Source organism: Carcharodon carcharias, chromosome 15, assembly GCF_017639515.1.
Source record: "Carcharodon carcharias isolate sCarCar2 chromosome 15, sCarCar2.pri, whole genome shotgun sequence".
Classification (NCBI taxonomy): Eukaryota; Metazoa; Chordata; class Chondrichthyes; order Lamniformes; family Lamnidae; genus Carcharodon; species Carcharodon carcharias.
Window position 1 is genome coordinate 56,510,839 of NC_054481.1, and position 17,810 is coordinate 56,528,648.

Consider the following 17,810-nt stretch of genomic DNA (forward strand, 5'->3'; position numbering starts at 1 on the left):
AATGACAGAAGTGAGGATATTCACTGATGATTGAACTGTGGTCAGGACCATTCAGAACTCCTCAGATACCGAGGTAGAAATCAACAGGACGAAAAACGAATCAGCAAAGAAACACAAAACAAAATGGGGGCAGAAGTTATGGTTTAAAATTGCAGAACTCAATCTTGAGTCCAGAAGGCTGTGAAGTTTCCTATCAAAAGATGAGCTGCTGTTCTTCAAGCTTGCATTGAGCTACGTTGGAACATTGCAGCAGGCTATGGGCAGAAAGGTCAGAATGGGAGCAAGGTAGAGAACTGAAATAGCAGCCATGAAACATTAACTGTTTCTTTCTCCACAGAACTTCAGACACCTGCTGAGCATTCCTAGTATTTGCCATTTTTATTTCAGATTTCCAGCATCAGCAATAATTTGCTTTTGTATTAGCCTTATTTTATATTTTTGAATTCCTAAAGCTTAGGATCGGTTCAGATCTATGCTCAATTGTAAAATTGAGTTCAGCAAATCTGACAGATTAGGAGCTTGCACCATTCCCAAGCTAGACAGTGGAAAAGGAATTAGCCAGGGCTCTTCGTCAACTATCTTGGAACTCCCCAGGTATTAGAGAATAGAATCGAAGCTTGGTTCTTACAGATACATTGTCGAATAGTCCACCTGCAATTAAAACTTACTGTACAACAAGCTGAGCAAGATAACAGAAGGCCACATGTACCCTAATAAATAAGGTAAAATTGGGAATAAGGAAGGGTGCAGTTGCAAACTTTGGAAGCAATACTGGCAACCAATGGGATTGTAGTATAAGGATGGTCAGCACAGCAAGAGGCAATGTGGGACTGGAGAACAGTATCTTCCACGGTAATATGTAGAGTCACATGATAGTAGACAGTGTATAGAGTCGAGTCTGGAAGGACCCAGCATGAAGACAGCACCCTGGATACATATATGGTTATGGATTACCAATGAACACTCAATGTTTAACCTTACAAGCCTCCAGACCTTAGTGAGACACCAAACAACCTTATAATAGGGGTCAAATCACCTGTCTATACTTAAATGGTACGTGGCAACAAGAACTACTGGAAATATAGAATACCTGGGTGTGGAAAGAGAGGGGAGACTAACAAGTCATCCTTCAAGCTGAGGAAAAAGTACAAACTACATACAAATATTGTAAAATACCCAAAATATCTTATCCATTAAGCTCAGGCACAAGCCAAAATCCCAGAACAATTCTGTTGGATAGAGAGCACTTATCACTCATCAGAATCAGATATAGGCCAAAAGCCTCACTGGGATATTGTCAGGCATCTATTACACATCATCCATCAAATACTGGAACAGACTGAAACCTCATTGGGATATTGCTACTTATCTATAACACATCATCCATCAGACCAATGCGGAGTTTAAACTCCAATTAAATACCATCAGACAAGCAGAATGGTGGAAGCACAGTGCTACATAAAGTCAACCCTTTAACTACTTTACTGTAGGTAGAGACAAAGCAGTAGCTATAAGAATGAAAAAAATCCATCAAAATCAAAACTATAATTTAACCGAACTTGAATTTCAGCTCCCCCACTCCCAAGTTTTTCCTTTGAACATACAACACCAATGAAAATATAAATTCAATGGCATTTTACAAGGGTCTGATGCTGGTTTTTGTATTTAGCCAAGTCCCATCTTAATGATCTTGTCTCTCGAAGATGGATTTTCTACAGTTGGCTGCAACCCGAAAGCAACCACACCAAACTTGCAAAGGACAGTGACTGGCAAGACCTCATTTGTAACCACATTTTACTGACCTGCAACCTTCATTAATCCTGGGATGCAGCTGGCTGTGAAAGACTTGTGTGTTGTGAGCTATCATATATTAACCTAACATAAAAACAACTTCATTATAATCTTCCAGTGCTGGCTACAGTAAACCGATCTTTTCAGGCATTCTATCGCATAACATCTAAAATGCATTATGTACATAAGCTATGCAAGTGCTCCAAATTTAACAAGTATTGTTTCAGAAGGATCTGCATTTAAAGTTTTCACTAATTTAAATGAACGTCAATTACACTACATATGCTATTAGAGGAAGGCAGTTAACAGATACATATATCATTGCTAACAATCCAAGAGCACGACTTCTGCAGCCAGACAGAGCTGTAGCTGCACTCGCTCTGCCACAATGACAACATTGCCCCCTGCTGCATCAGATTAGCACTACAGCAAATCTTGCTGAATTGCTGATACCTGGATATATTTGTTGGAACTCAACGAGGAAAATCCAGAGAAAAAAAAAAACTGCGGATGCTGGAAATCCAAAACAAAAACAGAATTACCTGGAAAAACTCAGCAGGTCTGGCAGCATCGGCGGAGAAGAAAAGAGTTGACGTTTCGAGTCCTCATGACCCTTCGACAGAACTTGAGGAAAATCCAGGCCATTTGCTAACCATATCCAGTTCTTATTCATCCCATTATATTCCAAAACCAACTGTACACAGTTAAGTGACCCACTCACACCTACTCTGCTACAGAGGCCCTCATCTACACTTCACTATCTCAAGGGACGAGTCTCTCAGGCCACCTCTCCCATCTCTGACCTTACATAAATTGTGGGGCTAATCCAGAATTCTGTAGCCTTAGGCCATACCTACCCAAGTCCCATATGCCCACCCTTTCCCAGCTGCACTGGCTCCCCGTCTTCCAGCAAATCAATTTCAAGATCTTCATTTTCAATCCACTTCATGTGCTCACAACACCCCATGATGGAAAACTTCTTGCATACCCCAACCTGCAGATTCATTATCTGACCCCCACTTGTTTCTGCTTCATTATCAGTGGGATGCAGGCAATATGCTCCTGCCCTCTGAATCCTTTCCAGAGTCACTGCCTTACTAATCCTTTCCCTACTCTGGTGCTCAGTGGTTGCTCTTTTACCTCCAAATCAGAAGGCCATGCATTTAAGAACCACTCTACTGACTTGAGCATAAAATCTACGCACACTCCTGTGCAGTACTGAGGTCGTACAAAGCTGTCAGAGGTGCCACCTTTCAGATGAAACATTAACCAAGTATCCATCTGCCCTCTCAAGTGAATGTAAAAGATACAACAGCACTATTTAGAAGGATAGCAGAGTTCTCCCCAGTGTTCTGGCCAATATTTAGCCCTCAACCACCATCATTAAAACAGATTATCCAGTTGTTATCTCACTGCTGCTTGTGGGAGCTTGCAATGCACAAATTGTCTGACCATTTCTTGCAGCATGCCAGTGACGACACTTCAATAGTATATCATTGGCTGTAAAGCATATTAGGATACCCCAAACATACTCAATGACACTGTGTAATTGTAAGTCTCTCTTGTTTACTTTCCAAAGCTTCCTATAAAACATCTCTTCAATCACCCCTTCAAAAATCTTTCAAGACCTTGCATGTTGTCCAACTATTCCCCTTGTAGTGTACTATATAGCCATTTACTATAACAGCCAGTTACTGCTGATTCTCAGAATAGCCAGACAGGCCACCCTCTGCCTTCAGATGAGCAACAGTACATCAACAGTCCTCCATGGTACGCCTAACTGACCACATATTGGAGAAAACGTAACGTTCTTTTCTGTTTTAAGAAGGTACTTATTTTCAAACAAAGTTCTAAAGTAAAATCACAGCATTATTCTAATTTAGGACCAGACAGAGCACGCAAGTGCCTGTCACAACACAGACCAGTCCAAAACCCACAAAATGCTTTTTCAGTCCCAAACCAACATACAGGTGCTTTAATCCATTAACAGATATACTATTACAGTAAGAATCTATTTAGGGAATATTGCTGATAAATGACCATAATTTAGTAGAAAACAGGAATTAACCGATCATTCTACCATCTGAACAAGAACATGGGCTCAAGGTGTACAGGTCTAGCCCAAATATAGCATTTTTCTAAATGTCAAGTTCTCAGTTTATAATGAATTATAGTACCTGTAGAAATTCAAATAAGTGCCCTCCAAGAACTCACAAGGTCACGATATTACCAATGGCCAAATTATTCACTTTGAACACAGCAAGGTTCTTAAACATCTCCAACATTTCCCCCTTTAACACTTCCCTTTTTTATTGCTGAAATGAAGTGTGCTGTCAAAGCTTTTCATCTTGCACTCATCAGGACAGATTCGCCAGGATACCAATTGTAAAGGGAACAACAATTTATACTACATTAGAAGAGAGTACTAATTAGTTGGCAAGTGGATAGTGATTGCCATGGAGAATGCACCAGGAAAAAGTTAACTGCCAAACTCTTGTTTAAATTCAAACCAGGCAGTCAGCTCTGATTAGTCAAGGCATTGCCCTGGAGAATGAACCAGGGAATAGCTGTCCCTCAAGCTTTTTAGTTGAAAAAGGTGTAATGTGTAGACATGCTCCTTCTATCTGCAAAGGACAGGGCCCCATGTGTGAATATACGTAGCTTCTAGCATGCGTAGGTGAGCCACACTGTTAGCCCAACTGATAGCCTTAAGTCGGTTGTCAGTGTAATTCTTACCAGAATCAGAATTGTTTAACAAGTGCTGTCCAATCACAGAATCACACCTAATGTTGGACACTTATCTTAAGAGTTCTGCAAGCACTGGCTGGTTGGGTATGGTCAGTACTTTGGCTGTTGCGAGCAGCCAAAGGGACATGCTGTTTGATACGGTCCACCAGTTGTTGGAAAATACAGCCTACATACCTGGCATCGCACCGGCACTGAAATTCATATACCACATTACTCGTTTGTGAGATAGGCAGAATGTCTTTTTGGCTTGAGGGTAGCATCCTGTTAGTGGAGGATACCCCTCATGTTGCTCCTGCATTGTAGCAGCATGAAATGGCTAGTTTCACCTGTTGCTCAAATTTTTGGTCCTGAAAAGTGTACAATCTACCTCAGATTACCCTGGAAAATGTCTTAAACCAGGGAAATTTGTCAAATAGCTAATAGCGAGTTATGCATTTCATTTCAAAGTCATTATAAACAGACCATTTGTAAAGGGGGAGAAATAAGAACAAGCAAGTTGCACACATGAAATAAACTGAATATTAATACCACCAGAGTTCAGCCATTCTCAAAAAGAAACCAACTAGCATCTTAACTGATATAAATCCAATTAAATTCTGTTGGCAACTTATCAAATGGTTAATTTTAAATTAAGATTGGTCAGCTCTTTTTAAGAACTTCTCACTCACTGAACACAAGTGTTAAAACGAGTTTATAATGGACTGGAACACAATTACCACACATAGGGCATCCTAAAATAATGAATTAACAATGTTATTGCCATGCTAGTGACAAAATATATGCCTTCAATCTAGAATATAAAATAACCCACTAATTCCCTTTATCATTGCATTAATATTGGAGCTTCTGCCCTTCTCTTAACTGACCCAGTTTCTTCTCACATTCTCAACAGGGATACCCAAATTAGTTAATTACTTCTTCCTAATTTGTCTAGCTCTCCTTCCTACTCTTTTCAATCTTCATGGCATCCTGCACTATTGGCATTGGTGTCTCTTGCAAATTTTACAATTAAAAGTGAACCAGGTAATTTCCCAGGAAGACAATCTGAGGGTGTCCGAGGGGTGACACTGAGGGTGTCCGAGGGGTGACACTGAGGGTGTCCGAGGGGTGACACTGAGGGTGTCCGAGGGGTGACACTGAGGGTGTCCGAGGGGTGACACTGAGGGTGTCCGAGGGGTGACACTGAGGGTGTCCGAGGGGTGACACTGAGGGTGTCCGAGGGGGGACACTGAGGGTGTCCGAGGGGGGACACTGAGGGTGTCCGAGGGGGGACACTGAGGGTGTCCGAGGGGGGACACTGAGGGTGTCCGAGGGGGGACACTGAGGGTGTCCGAGGGGGGACACTGAGGGTGTCCGAGGGGGGACACTGAGGGTGTCCGAGGGGGGACACTGAGGGTGTCCGAGGGGGGACACTGAGGGTGTCCGAGGGGGGACACTGAGGGTGTCCGAGGGGGGACACTGAGGGTGTCCGAGGGGGGACACTGAGGGTGTCCGAGGGGGGACACTGAGGGTGTCCGAGGGGGGACACTGAGGGTGTCCGAGGGGGGACACTGAGGGTGTCCGAGGGGGGACACTGAGGGTGTCCGAGGGGTGACACTGAGGGTGTCCGAGGGGGGACACTGAGGGTGTCCGAGGGGGGACACTGAGGGTGTCCGAGGGGGGACACTGAGGGTGTCCGAGGGGGGACACTGAGGGTGTCCGAGGGGGGACACTGAGGGTGTCCGAGGGGGGACACTGAGGGTGTCCGAGGGGGGACACTGAGGGTGTCCGAGGGGGACACTGAGGGTGTCCGAGGGGGACACTGAGGGTGTCTGAGGGGGCCACTGAGGGTGTCCAGGGGGACACTGAGGGTGTCCAGGGAGAGATTGAGGGTGTCTGAGCGGAGACTGAGCGTGTTACCCCATACAAAAACAAAAACAGAATTACCTGGAAAAACTCAGCAGGTCTGGCAGCATCGGCGGAGAAGAAAAGAGTTGATGTTTCAAGTCCTCATGACCCTTCGAGTCCTCATGACCCTTCATGTTACCCCATGTTTGTTTTTAAATAGTCCCATTTTGTGAGATGGACCACCATTCATAAGTAAAGTTGTATGTAGTTAATGGTTATTTTTAATCACAAAAGCTACATTATAAAGGAAATACAAATCCTGCCATCTATGTAGCTGACATATTCAAGAGTTGAAATGATTAGCAGTGCAAATTGTAACAAAGTGATCAGATGGGTACAAAGCTAACCTTCTGGAAAATCTATTGATAAATAAAAACGTTTAGAGGTTAAAAAGGAAAGCAAATTCTGGAAATTTGGATGAGAAATAAAATACAAAACATTGGAAGTGCACAGCACAACAGGTAGACTCTGCAAAAGAAAAGATTTTGCTCCAGAAATGCTGCCTTTCCTCTTTCAGAGGCTGACCGACCTGTTGTACATTCCCAACATTTTCTGTTCTTATTTCAACATGTTTTTCAGCTGACAGTCTCACAAAAGGTCACTTGTGAGTGATTACAGTTGGGATACAACACAACCTGTACAAGACAATTTGTGTAATCAGATTATCCTGAAATCTAACATTGACTTTACATTCTGCATCAGCAAGACGCAAGGTGTCAAGTCTCAACTGTAGGCATGTAATAAAAGGATCGGTCACTGCACTATGTAGTCCATTCAGTCACATTTAACCCAATGGAAAGCGCAATGGTGAATATTCATATGGGAGAGATACAACACAGGTAGGCAGCAGGCAGAGTTAAAGAAGAAAAAGACAAAAAAGTGTTATGGATGCAGTTGGCTGCCTTCTTTTGGAAAGAAAGAGAAATTAAGGTTTTGCTGCAGAATCCTACCGAATGTTTAGTCCCGAAGTTTGCTCCACATTCTCCCAACTTTGTAACTTTGCCAGCAATTTCTAAAATAAGAAAAATAATAGTAACATAATCTGAAAATCATTCCTTAATTTAAAGTCTTCACATTAAAAGTTAACAAGTGTAACTGAATTATAGAACTTTAAAGAGAGGCCCTTTAATCCATTACAGGTGAACCAAATCAAACAGCTATCCAACTGGGCCCAGTCGCCTTCCCGTTATAACTTTTTCAAATACTTATCAATTTCCTTTTCAAAACCTGCGAGGGAATCTGTTCCATTATTGTTTCTGGTTAGCCATTTTATGTATTAATAAGTTCTTGTATCCTCTTTGTTCTTTTAGTGAATATATTAAAATGTATGCCTTCTTACCAACCATTCGCTGACCAATGGACCAATTTACTGCATCAAAGTGCTTCAGAATGTTGAGCACCTCTATCAGCTCTTCATTTAACCTTCTCTGTTCTGATGAAGAGAACCCCACGAATATTCCCCCATAACTTAAAACCTTTCATTCCTTGAATCAGCAAATCCCTTCCATATTCTCAACATAGTCATGAAACCCTTCCCATAGTAACTGTCAGCAATGTTCTGGGGGTTAGGGAGCCCAATGTAAACTCACTACAGAATTGCACTGTAATCTGTACTTTTATACTGGACCCCCAGTGATGGCATATACTCAAATCCACCAACAGTATTAATAGGTAAATAGTCTTATGGTCTCATAGCCTCTAACCTTATGAGAATGAGAAGGAGCAACCAATTCAGACCATTTCACCTGACCATGTCATGACAATTTTAGTATCTGGGAAGCTGGGGAGAAGAAAAAAAAACTTAAGTTTAATGAAACAAACATGAACCTCTTTCTCCAGTTCCAGAGTAACCTTCTCTTCCTTTAATTTCTCAAGACGTTCAAGCTTTTTGCGAAGACTTTCCATTTCTTCCTTCAGCAGTGAATTGTTATCTTCCATCTCCCTGTTTGCAGAAGACAGGATTCACTTAGGATATTAAGGCAGCTTTCATTCTTTGCTCTAACATTAAGAGTTGAAATTTTTTCAGATCGCAAATTCAAATCAGCATAAGTGCAGAAAGCTTTAGAATATGACACATTTCACGCTTCAAGGCAAAACTGAGGACTGAATACAGCAGCACACTGTCCCTTCACCTTTGAGTGTTTGAATTTCAGATTCATAGGATGAAGGTGGGTTGTAAGGGTTTAAAAGTGGAATAAGTTTAGGGTATCTTCAATTCAAGTTCTGTTGGATCCAAACCTACAGAAAAAATCTTATTTCACTTTGCAATTAAGTTGGCCACAACAGTCAAAAATGCGATGGTGGTTCAAGAAATGCATTTGACCACAATGAATGTAATTGTACCTCTACTCTTCAGCAGAAATTAAGACAATGCCAGGAATGGAACAGGGAATTGCTCTGAGCAATGAGCAACAATATCAGAAATGTAGTCAAGAGGGACCTCTTTAAAATATACCACACATAGCAGCCAGAGCAGTTCTTCACCATTGTTGGTAAAATATAAAGGTTTTGCTCTGGATCTGACCTTGTGCTATACCTGAGCTGGAAGCACATAATGCCATAATTTCAGTACACAAAAAAAAGTTTTGTTCTCATAAATTCTGTTCTTTCCTTTCTGTGCAGATCTCCCAAGCCAAGAAGGTCTCTCCCAACAAACTGACAAGTTGTGCTGTGTACTTTAGATCAGATCCTCCCTGAGAGCTAATTGCCTACCCACTTCCCCTAACCAGAAAGATTGGGGCCTGGCTGTGTAAGTGATCATACAACTGCATAAACTGGAGTGCATTACAAAGCAGCAATGCACATAGATTCAAAGAATGTAAACCATGTTCCTGTACAAGTCTCTTATGATCAAACAGGCTAACCTAAACTGAAGGGATATCATGTTTTGATTTTGTTTCACAATGTTACAAGGAAATAACATAGATATTGCTGATCAGTTTCACTAGAGGAAGTTAATCAAGTGGTCACTACTAGTTTTGGATATCAATCCTACTTGCAATAGGCATTTTTCTCCTTCAGCTGTCGGAGTTCTTTCTCCAGCTCAGGGATTCGAGCCAGATCTGACCGCATGTTCTTCACTATCACAGAGTCCTGCTCCTGCTGAGTTATTTTATTCTCTAATTCCTGGAGAATTAAGAAACAAAACATGAGTATTGGGATTCTTTAGTTTTATTTTTTCATTCCCAATTTTTTTTCCCCTCTACTTTCCTGGTGGTGTTGCTGGAGTATCATTTTTTGGATGCCAGCAGCCATATCATACTTGATCCAAGTCTTCATTTTTCATCATAATCACTCAACAAGTCATACTGGGCCACTGAAGAACAGGGAGCATTACTGCCAAATCCAATCTGTTCTCTCACGCGCGCACACACACGCACACACGCACAACAACAGTAGCCAGTGGATAACAAATGGAAGCACAAACTGTGAATGATTCCTTCCCCCTCACACAACCCAACTGTAGCAGGCTAATTATACCCCGTGAGTAAAGCCCAATGGGAACTGAAACTTGGAGCTTTTAGTCCACTGCGTTTTAAGTACTGCACACATTCTATACCGCAAAATCCCACTTGAATCTCTCTGCCTACCCACAACTTCGAGCACTTACGCCTTTAAACACCTCAGTTGGTAATGGCTGTTGCTTTCCAAAGAAGCACACAACATTCGACTTACTTTCCTGTGAACAGGCAGAATGAGCAAGGTATTGCTCACCTTCAATCTCTGCTCATTCTCAGCACTAACCACTTGAGCTGCTTCCAGCATCTGAATCTTTTGCACAGCCTCCTGCCACTTCCTGTTTAGGGAAGAAGAAAAAAAAATTAAAACAAGTTGGGTCAGAGAAAGGAAGAGAAACATTAGAAGGAAAGTGCAGCTGCAATCTCCAAGAACTAAAGGATTTCAACATAAAAAGTATTTGTTTTATTTCCAGGAATTTTCTCATGGATCTATAAATCTCTACCACCCTGCAATGGAAGATTTCAGTATAGAAACATAAGAAATTCTCCAAGTCTCAGCCACACAGGTGAGGAAAAACCCAGTCCAATCTCCCTTCAAGTCCTCTTTGCTGACCTCAGTTGGGGCAGTACTAACTTCCTACAATTGGTCGCAATATCCTTAGCTTAGGGAGGTAAAAATTTACTCTGGTTCCACTTCTAAATGCTATACCTTTACGGAGAATAATAGATTAGGCTTAGTTGCAAAGCACATATAGACGAATAGCCTTCTTGACATTTACCATCTTGGTTCACCAATGAATAACGGTCACTTGGATGATGCAGTAGAAGGCAACTACGCCCATGAATCAGATCCCAGTGAGTCCATGTCTTTAGCAAAGAACAGAACATTGTAGATTTCAAGCAAGGCAAGAATAATGGAGTCGGCTGCAATTCAAAACCGTTGCATAGCCTGATGATACTAAATGAAGATAATGACAGTACCTGGCCTCAAATAAGAAGATTGGTGACTTGGGCAAGAAATCAAAGGGCTGCCAATTCCATTGAAGCTAGACTCCAATACAAATCAGCCCCATCAGAGGAGATGGGAAATAAAATGATCAGAAAAAGGGTTTTTTTTATTTTTAGAAAAGAACAATTAATAGTTTTCTTCCCAGGCTCAGAAACTCCCTTTACATCAAGAATTATTTTGAAAAGAAGAAACAGAGATGGGGGTTAAAACAACCAGTGCATGTTGTGTTTGATGATGTATCTCCTGGTTTATTTTCGACTTACTTGTGTTGTACGTCCACTTGCTCGAGTAACTCCTGACGCTCTGTGCTCAACGTTGTCAGCTGCATCTCTTGAGTCATCTGTTTCCGCTGCTGCTCTGACATTTTGGCCTTCAGGGCATCAATTGTCTGAATTATAATACAGAGAAAGCATCATGGTTAGAGAAAACACTAAAAGTGGCGTAATGTCCAAACTTCAATTTGCAAGATTATGTTAATTACATCTTGCATTTCTTTAACCATTGTCAATTTTGTACACTTTTAAAGGAGGCACAATTGATTTTAAACTTTTTAAATACTCAATGTGCATGCTCTCTATCATACAAATGAGAACACTTTTGTTGCTGTTGCTATTTCAAAACATATACAAAATAAACAGAGCATCTCCTGTTGTCAGCACTTATGGAATAAAGGTTTACCTTAATAGTGGTCAAGCATTTGCAGTGGATAACAAGGCTTTTCCTCTAACAAAAACCCCATAACAGGAAACACAAGCAAACAACACCTCAGCATAATCCATTAATCATAATCCAATTAATGTAGTCTCAAATCTTATAAAAGAAAAAGACAAACTTTCCTTTAAAATGTACCTTTCGCAACCACTGGACATCTCAAAACTCTTAATAATAAATGAAATACTTCTAAAGTGTGGTCACTGTTATAATGTAGGAATTGCAGCCACCAATTTCTGCACTGCAATTTCCAATAAACAGCAATGTGACAATAATCAGATAATGTTCTGTGATATTGACTGAGGGATAAATATTGACCAGCACACCTGGGATAACTGCCCTATTTTTCTTTGAAAGAATGCCATAGGATTTTTACATTGACCTGAGGGGACAGATGGGGCCTCAGTTTAATGTTTTATCTGAAAGATGGCACCTCTGACAGTTAAGCATTCCCTCAGTACCTCACTAGCATGTCAGCCTAGATTGTTTTGCTCAGGTCACTAAACTGGGACTTGAGCCCACAATCTCCTGACACAGAGGCAATATTGCTACCAAATCAACCACAGCTAACACCTCAGAATTCAACCAGGTACTAGATTTGATTTCTTGGTTTACCATCTTTTATTGGGGTGGATGGGAGCCAGCATGCAAAGGGAAAGAGGAAAACAAACAGGTCAGTGCTCCCACACCCCAACTCCTATCCAGTCGCTCACGTAGAAAATGTACATCAAATGAAACAGGAATCAGGCTTGGCTGTAATGCCTCCCATGGTAAATCATCAAAATCAACAGCCTAAGCTGAAACATGAAGAATGGTCTTTGACTGCAAGATACCAGAGGACAGCTGCCCCTGACCTCCCCAACGTGAGTGACTGCCTTCAGCAAATGAAAAAGGCAGAGGAACAAAACCAGAAATGAAGGACACTATGAACGTGAAAAACGACCTGGTCCAGCATAGTCCAAAGAATAACCCTAATTTCAGACACAAGATCATATGCTCAATATTTTAATCCTACATTCACAAAGACTTGTAGCTTAAAAAAAAACACTAGCAGTAATGGTGTCCAAGTATTTTTTCTTCCCTACAGTATATTTATTACAGTGTTACCTCATCAAAGGTGAACACTTGTTTCATAATTCTTCTGTCTTTATTTTTTAAAATAATGTCCAAGTATTAGTGCAGTGCTTTTGGCAAAGTACAAATTAGTTCAATGAGTACCAACTAATTCAGTAAGCTTCTACACTTGATTAAAACACGCGTTTGTGGGGGCAGTAGGGAAGCATCTTTCAACATTACAAAATTTTTTTAATGGCAAGTTAATAGTCAAGCACAGAATATCCACAGATTAGACAATGTACCAACACTGACATGGAAAATTAATCTTGTTGTATAGGCGAGCGTATTCTTCTATAAGTAGTGACAAAATCATTTGGAACTAAGAACGTTCTTAAATTGTGCTGCAGTAGGTTTCCACCATGAGAGGTCCTCAATACCCACATAAATATTACAGATCCCTCTTACGCACATAACAGTTGCTGTGGTGACAGCAGTTCACTTCCTAGTCATAAGGTTGTGGCTTTAAGTCCCTCTCAAAGAGATATGAACACAAAATTTATGTCAACACTCCAGTACAGTCCAGGTGCTGTCAACTGGATGCATTGTTAAGGCGAGACCCCATCTGTCCTCTTCAGTGGGAATGAAAGTTCCCACTGCACTATTTTGAAGAAAACCAGGAGAATTCTTCTGGTGTCCTGGCCAATTTTTATCCTTCAACCAACATCAATGAAACAGGATTTTTTGACCATTATCACATCACTCTTTGTGGAAACTTGCTGTGTGCAAATTGGCTGCTGAGTTTCCTACATTCAAAAAGTACTTTATTGGTGAAAAGCTTTATATAAATCCAATATTTTATTTCTTTAATTTGTTGCACAAATCCAACACACTTACACAGGCATTTGGTGCAGGTCTCAAACTGGTAGAATTTTCCACTCCCTTGACAATTTCCAACATGTCCATTTATTGATGTACACTAACAGAGTTTGTGAATTGTCACACCATATCTCAAATGACTCATATACTGTTTCCCATGATGTTATTTTCTGAAAGAAATCCATCTAATTTGAATTTGAATAAATACTAAGTGCTTCCATAGTCTCCAATGCAGAGCCTGCTCCATAGACTGACTTGCTTACTGAAAAATTGTTTCCTCAGATTAGTTTTGAATCTACACACCCCCCGCCCAAACCATTCAAATGCAGGTTCTACTTGTCTGATACGGTGAAATAGCTTGTCGTGGTTAATATGAATAGTCGCTTTAGAAACCTGAGAACAACAATTACATCACTTCACAACCTTGTAGTTGAAGTAAGAACATGGCCAATTGGCATAATCACTCCACTTAATCCAACCGCTCCAAACCCTTGATCACTTCTGTACATTTCCTATACCTTGTACATAAATTCAAATTGCTGTTGATGTAGGCAATGACAACAAGACAAAAAGGAGCACAGCTTTGAATTAATGAAAGACAAATTTAAGACTGAATAATTTCTTCCCACATTGATCAGCATGCAGAATAGATCTCTGCATAGATCAGAGATCACATTTCTTTGAGTCATTTAACAGCCTGTTTACAAATCACTCAATGGCCTCACCCCTCCGTACCTCTTTAATCTCCTCTAGTCTCACAACCTCACCAATATTTGCACTTAAGTCTTTTGAGCAATGAGTGAAAGACAAAAAGCTTCAGCAATCTCTCTTTTCAGTAATATTCAATAAAGGACGGTAGAAGACGAGGGGAAAATGGGGTGAATGAAACATGCTTTAAGATAATAAACTGTCATTTGTGATTTGGATTAGCAGTTTAAATGCTATGCAGCCCGAAAGATTTCACAATGTTATAATTGCTCCAGGGTCAGTCCCTTACTTGATTGGCTTCAGCAAGCTTTTCTTCATTCTCTCGAAGCTTCTTGCTCTGGAGCCCAAGGTCCTCTTTCAATGACTTATTCACATCAATTTGATCTTTCAGTTTTGCCAGAACCTCTGCCTCCTTCTCCTGCATTTGTTTCACTTGGGTTATTAGCTCCTGATTCCGATCTGCCTCTCGCTACATTAGAGAGGAAAAAAACAGAAAATAGCTACTTCAAAAAATCTAAATCAGAATATTCACAGAAAATATTAATGGCTACGATTTGAAATTATATACAAGAACAACTAGCCAAGCTTTGAAGGCCAGTTTGAGACAGAGGCATACTATTTTCCCCAGCTCAACTATTCCATAGCAAATAAAAACAGCCTGTAGTTGTCAGTGTTTGAAGATATGAAAACTTATTCCCTGGGAGAATAGAATGAAATAGTGGAAGGGATAGCAGTTTGGCAGCTTCCAAGTGAAGGCTCTTTCTTTACTATAGTGGTTATATTAGATTGGTGATCTAGAGGCCTACACTAAAAATTAAGATGAAGTAAGTTCAAACCCACACTCTCCTAGCAATTAGTAATACAGTGAAGCTAGCAAAAAGCAGATGACAAGTCACATGGGAGGATCTGAAATGCAAACAGTGTTTTGATGTCAGAACAGTTTGAAGGTGATGCTTTTATTATGAAATTCCCGAAACCAATACAAATACCTCATAGTTCCAGGAACTAGTTTGTGCTGCCTTCTCCAGCTCAATCCTGGCCCGTTTATGGCTGACCTCCATCTTCTGTTTCTCCCGTTCCACCTCTAGAATGCGTGAATGGGAACGAACATACTCAGCCTGCTCTTCGGCCTGGAAAATATACAGCAAAAAAATGTTAACACGTATATTTTCAACTTTTTTGGATAGTGGGGTGGGGGAGAGTTTGGGAAAATGAAAGAGTTGTATGCACCATATTAAAAGACATTAAGAACATAAGAAATAGGCACGGGGTAGACCTTATGGCCCTGCTCTACCAATAAGATCATGGCTGAATTTTGACAAACTCCATTCTGTCCCCATATCCCTTGATCCCCCAAATGTTTTTGGACCTTGGTGTGCATAAATTGGCTGTTGCGCTTCCTATATTACATTGGTGACTACACTTCACAAGTACTTTAATGGCTGTAAAGCACTTTTGGATGTTCTACGGTCATAAAAAGTTCTATATAAATAAAGCTTTTCTTAGAGCAGTTTTTTATATTCATGACAAACATTCAGATAAACGGGCCTTTTACTGTGTTGGATTGATTGCCTGGTCTATGTTGAGCCAAATGAACCATCCAGGAAGCTATGGAAACACAACAATTATCTTCGTTATGGCTGGGCTAGGAAGCAGAACAGACAATACAAAGTTTGCCAGAATTGCTGTGGTGATGCATGTGGACATTGGGAAAGAAGGTACTTGGCTCCACTGCTATGATTCAGGACTCAATTTATTCAAATGAGATGCCCTGCACCATATGTATATTATTCGGCTTTTGCTGACTTTAAAAAAACAGCTGAGGTGATCTTCATGGTCATGGCACAGTTTACTGTGGATAAGTCATCACTTATTTTAAACTCTGAAATATATTTTAACCATGTAAATATCGAAAATCTAAGATAGTAAATAAAGCCATACATAGTGCAAATAAACAACCTGCCTAAAGACAAATAAATATACATTACATCAAATACAAACAAACATATTGATATCCCAACATTGACATGTTTTTACATTGCTGTATACGAATAAATATAAAAACATTTTATGTAATGATTATACTGTTCTTCGTGTAACGCAAGTGGACCTGGACAGTAGATTTAAGACTAACCCATATTTTTAGGGAGTTTTTACACTGGGCAGAATTTTGCCCTCAGTTGGCGGACGGACCCCACCAGCTCAGCAGCGGACCCCGCCACCATTTTAAGTGGGCAGGCGAAACAGCACACTGCTCCCTGAGACTAAGTGCTGCCTCAAGAGATCAGTGAAAGTGTTACAAAGTTAAAAAATAGAAAAATAAAAAAATTAACATGTCATACAAGATGGGGACATGTTAATAAATATCATAAAAAATTTATTAAAGTTTTTAAAAACCAGACATGAAACCTCATCCCGCCTGTGGATGAGGTTTCATGTATTCTCAGAAGCCCGCTGGGGCTCCCGGCCTGTCCGCCAGCCTTAAGGTTGGACGGGCAGGGTCTTTAATTATCTTAATTATCCTGTCAATGGCCTCAATTGGCCATTGACAGGTTGGTGGGCGGACAGCTGATTTTGCTGTCCGCCCACCTTCCTAAAGATTTAAATGGACCGGGATGATATTGGGGGTTCCTCCTGTCGGCGAACGGGCCCCGTCTCCAAATCGCCAATGGAAAAATTCAAGCCATTATGTTCAATTTAGTAAGCTAACAAGGTGAAGACGCCATTTTGTTCTAACAATAGATTAGAGAAGCCATTTTGTATTCTGTACTTGTTAATCAATCACATGTATTAATCAAGAATTACTGTATAATTAGTAACCAGCCAGAAACAGATGATTAAATAAGTGGGAAACCATCTATATAATTGAAGAATAAGTAATTAATGAAGTAGTTGAGGCTGGATAATATTGTAATATTTGAAGTTCAAAATATTAATTTGTTGCTGTAAGCCTTGTCCGTGGGAACGGAGAGCATTCAAATACTGAAGGGAACATGGGCCTCATTCATCCTTGGCCAGCTACATTAGGTGCAGGAGAATGCATGAAGATTTATCCAAATTCAGATTAAAGAAAATTCTGAAAGATCTCAACGTTCCACGGAGCAAAACAATGTATATAAATTGCCAAATCCAATAAAATTAACCCAGTAACAACAAATACCCAACTGGTTAATTACAATAGGCCTGATAAGAGATGATGTAATGCTAATTAAGGGGAGGCAGTGGCATAGTGGTATTATCATGGGACTAGTAATCCAGAGACCCAGGGTAATGTTCTGGGCAACAAGGTCAGAATCCCACCACGGCAGATGGTGAAATCTGAAATCAAATGAAAAGGATTTTTAAAAATTTGATTGTTAAAAGTGGGATTTGGGAACAATTTTTTTTTTAAAACTATTCATTCATGGGATGTGAGCTTCGCTGGCTGGGCCAGCATTCATTGCCCATTCCTAGTTGCCCTTGAGGAGGTGGTGGTGAGCTGCCTTCTTGAACTACTGCAGTCCATGTGGTACAGGTACACCCACAGTACTGTTAGGAAGGAAGTTCCAGGATTTTGACCCAGTGAC

The 17,810-nt window shown here is 40.6% G+C and overlaps 1 protein-coding gene across 2 annotated transcripts in view; it reads right to left on the reverse strand.

Moving 5' to 3' along the window:
• Nucleotides 1-17,810, reverse strand: part of mad1l1 (mitotic arrest deficient 1 like 1) — a 996,118-nt gene that overhangs the window by 966,623 nt on the left and 11,685 nt on the right. For both annotated transcript variants that reach the window (XM_041206006.1, XM_041206007.1), the window contains exons 3-9: nucleotides 15,234-15,374; nucleotides 14,534-14,713; nucleotides 11,157-11,281; nucleotides 10,141-10,222; nucleotides 9,422-9,552; nucleotides 8,254-8,368; nucleotides 7,377-7,438 (exon numbers count right to left, since the gene is read on the reverse strand). In XM_041206006.1, the coding sequence (XP_041061940.1) occupies nucleotides 7,377-7,438; nucleotides 8,254-8,368; nucleotides 9,422-9,552; nucleotides 10,141-10,222; nucleotides 11,157-11,281; nucleotides 14,534-14,713; nucleotides 15,234-15,374 (836 nt within the window). The remainder of the gene's footprint in view (nucleotides 1-7,376; nucleotides 7,439-8,253; nucleotides 8,369-9,421; nucleotides 9,553-10,140; nucleotides 10,223-11,156; nucleotides 11,282-14,533; nucleotides 14,714-15,233; nucleotides 15,375-17,810) is intronic.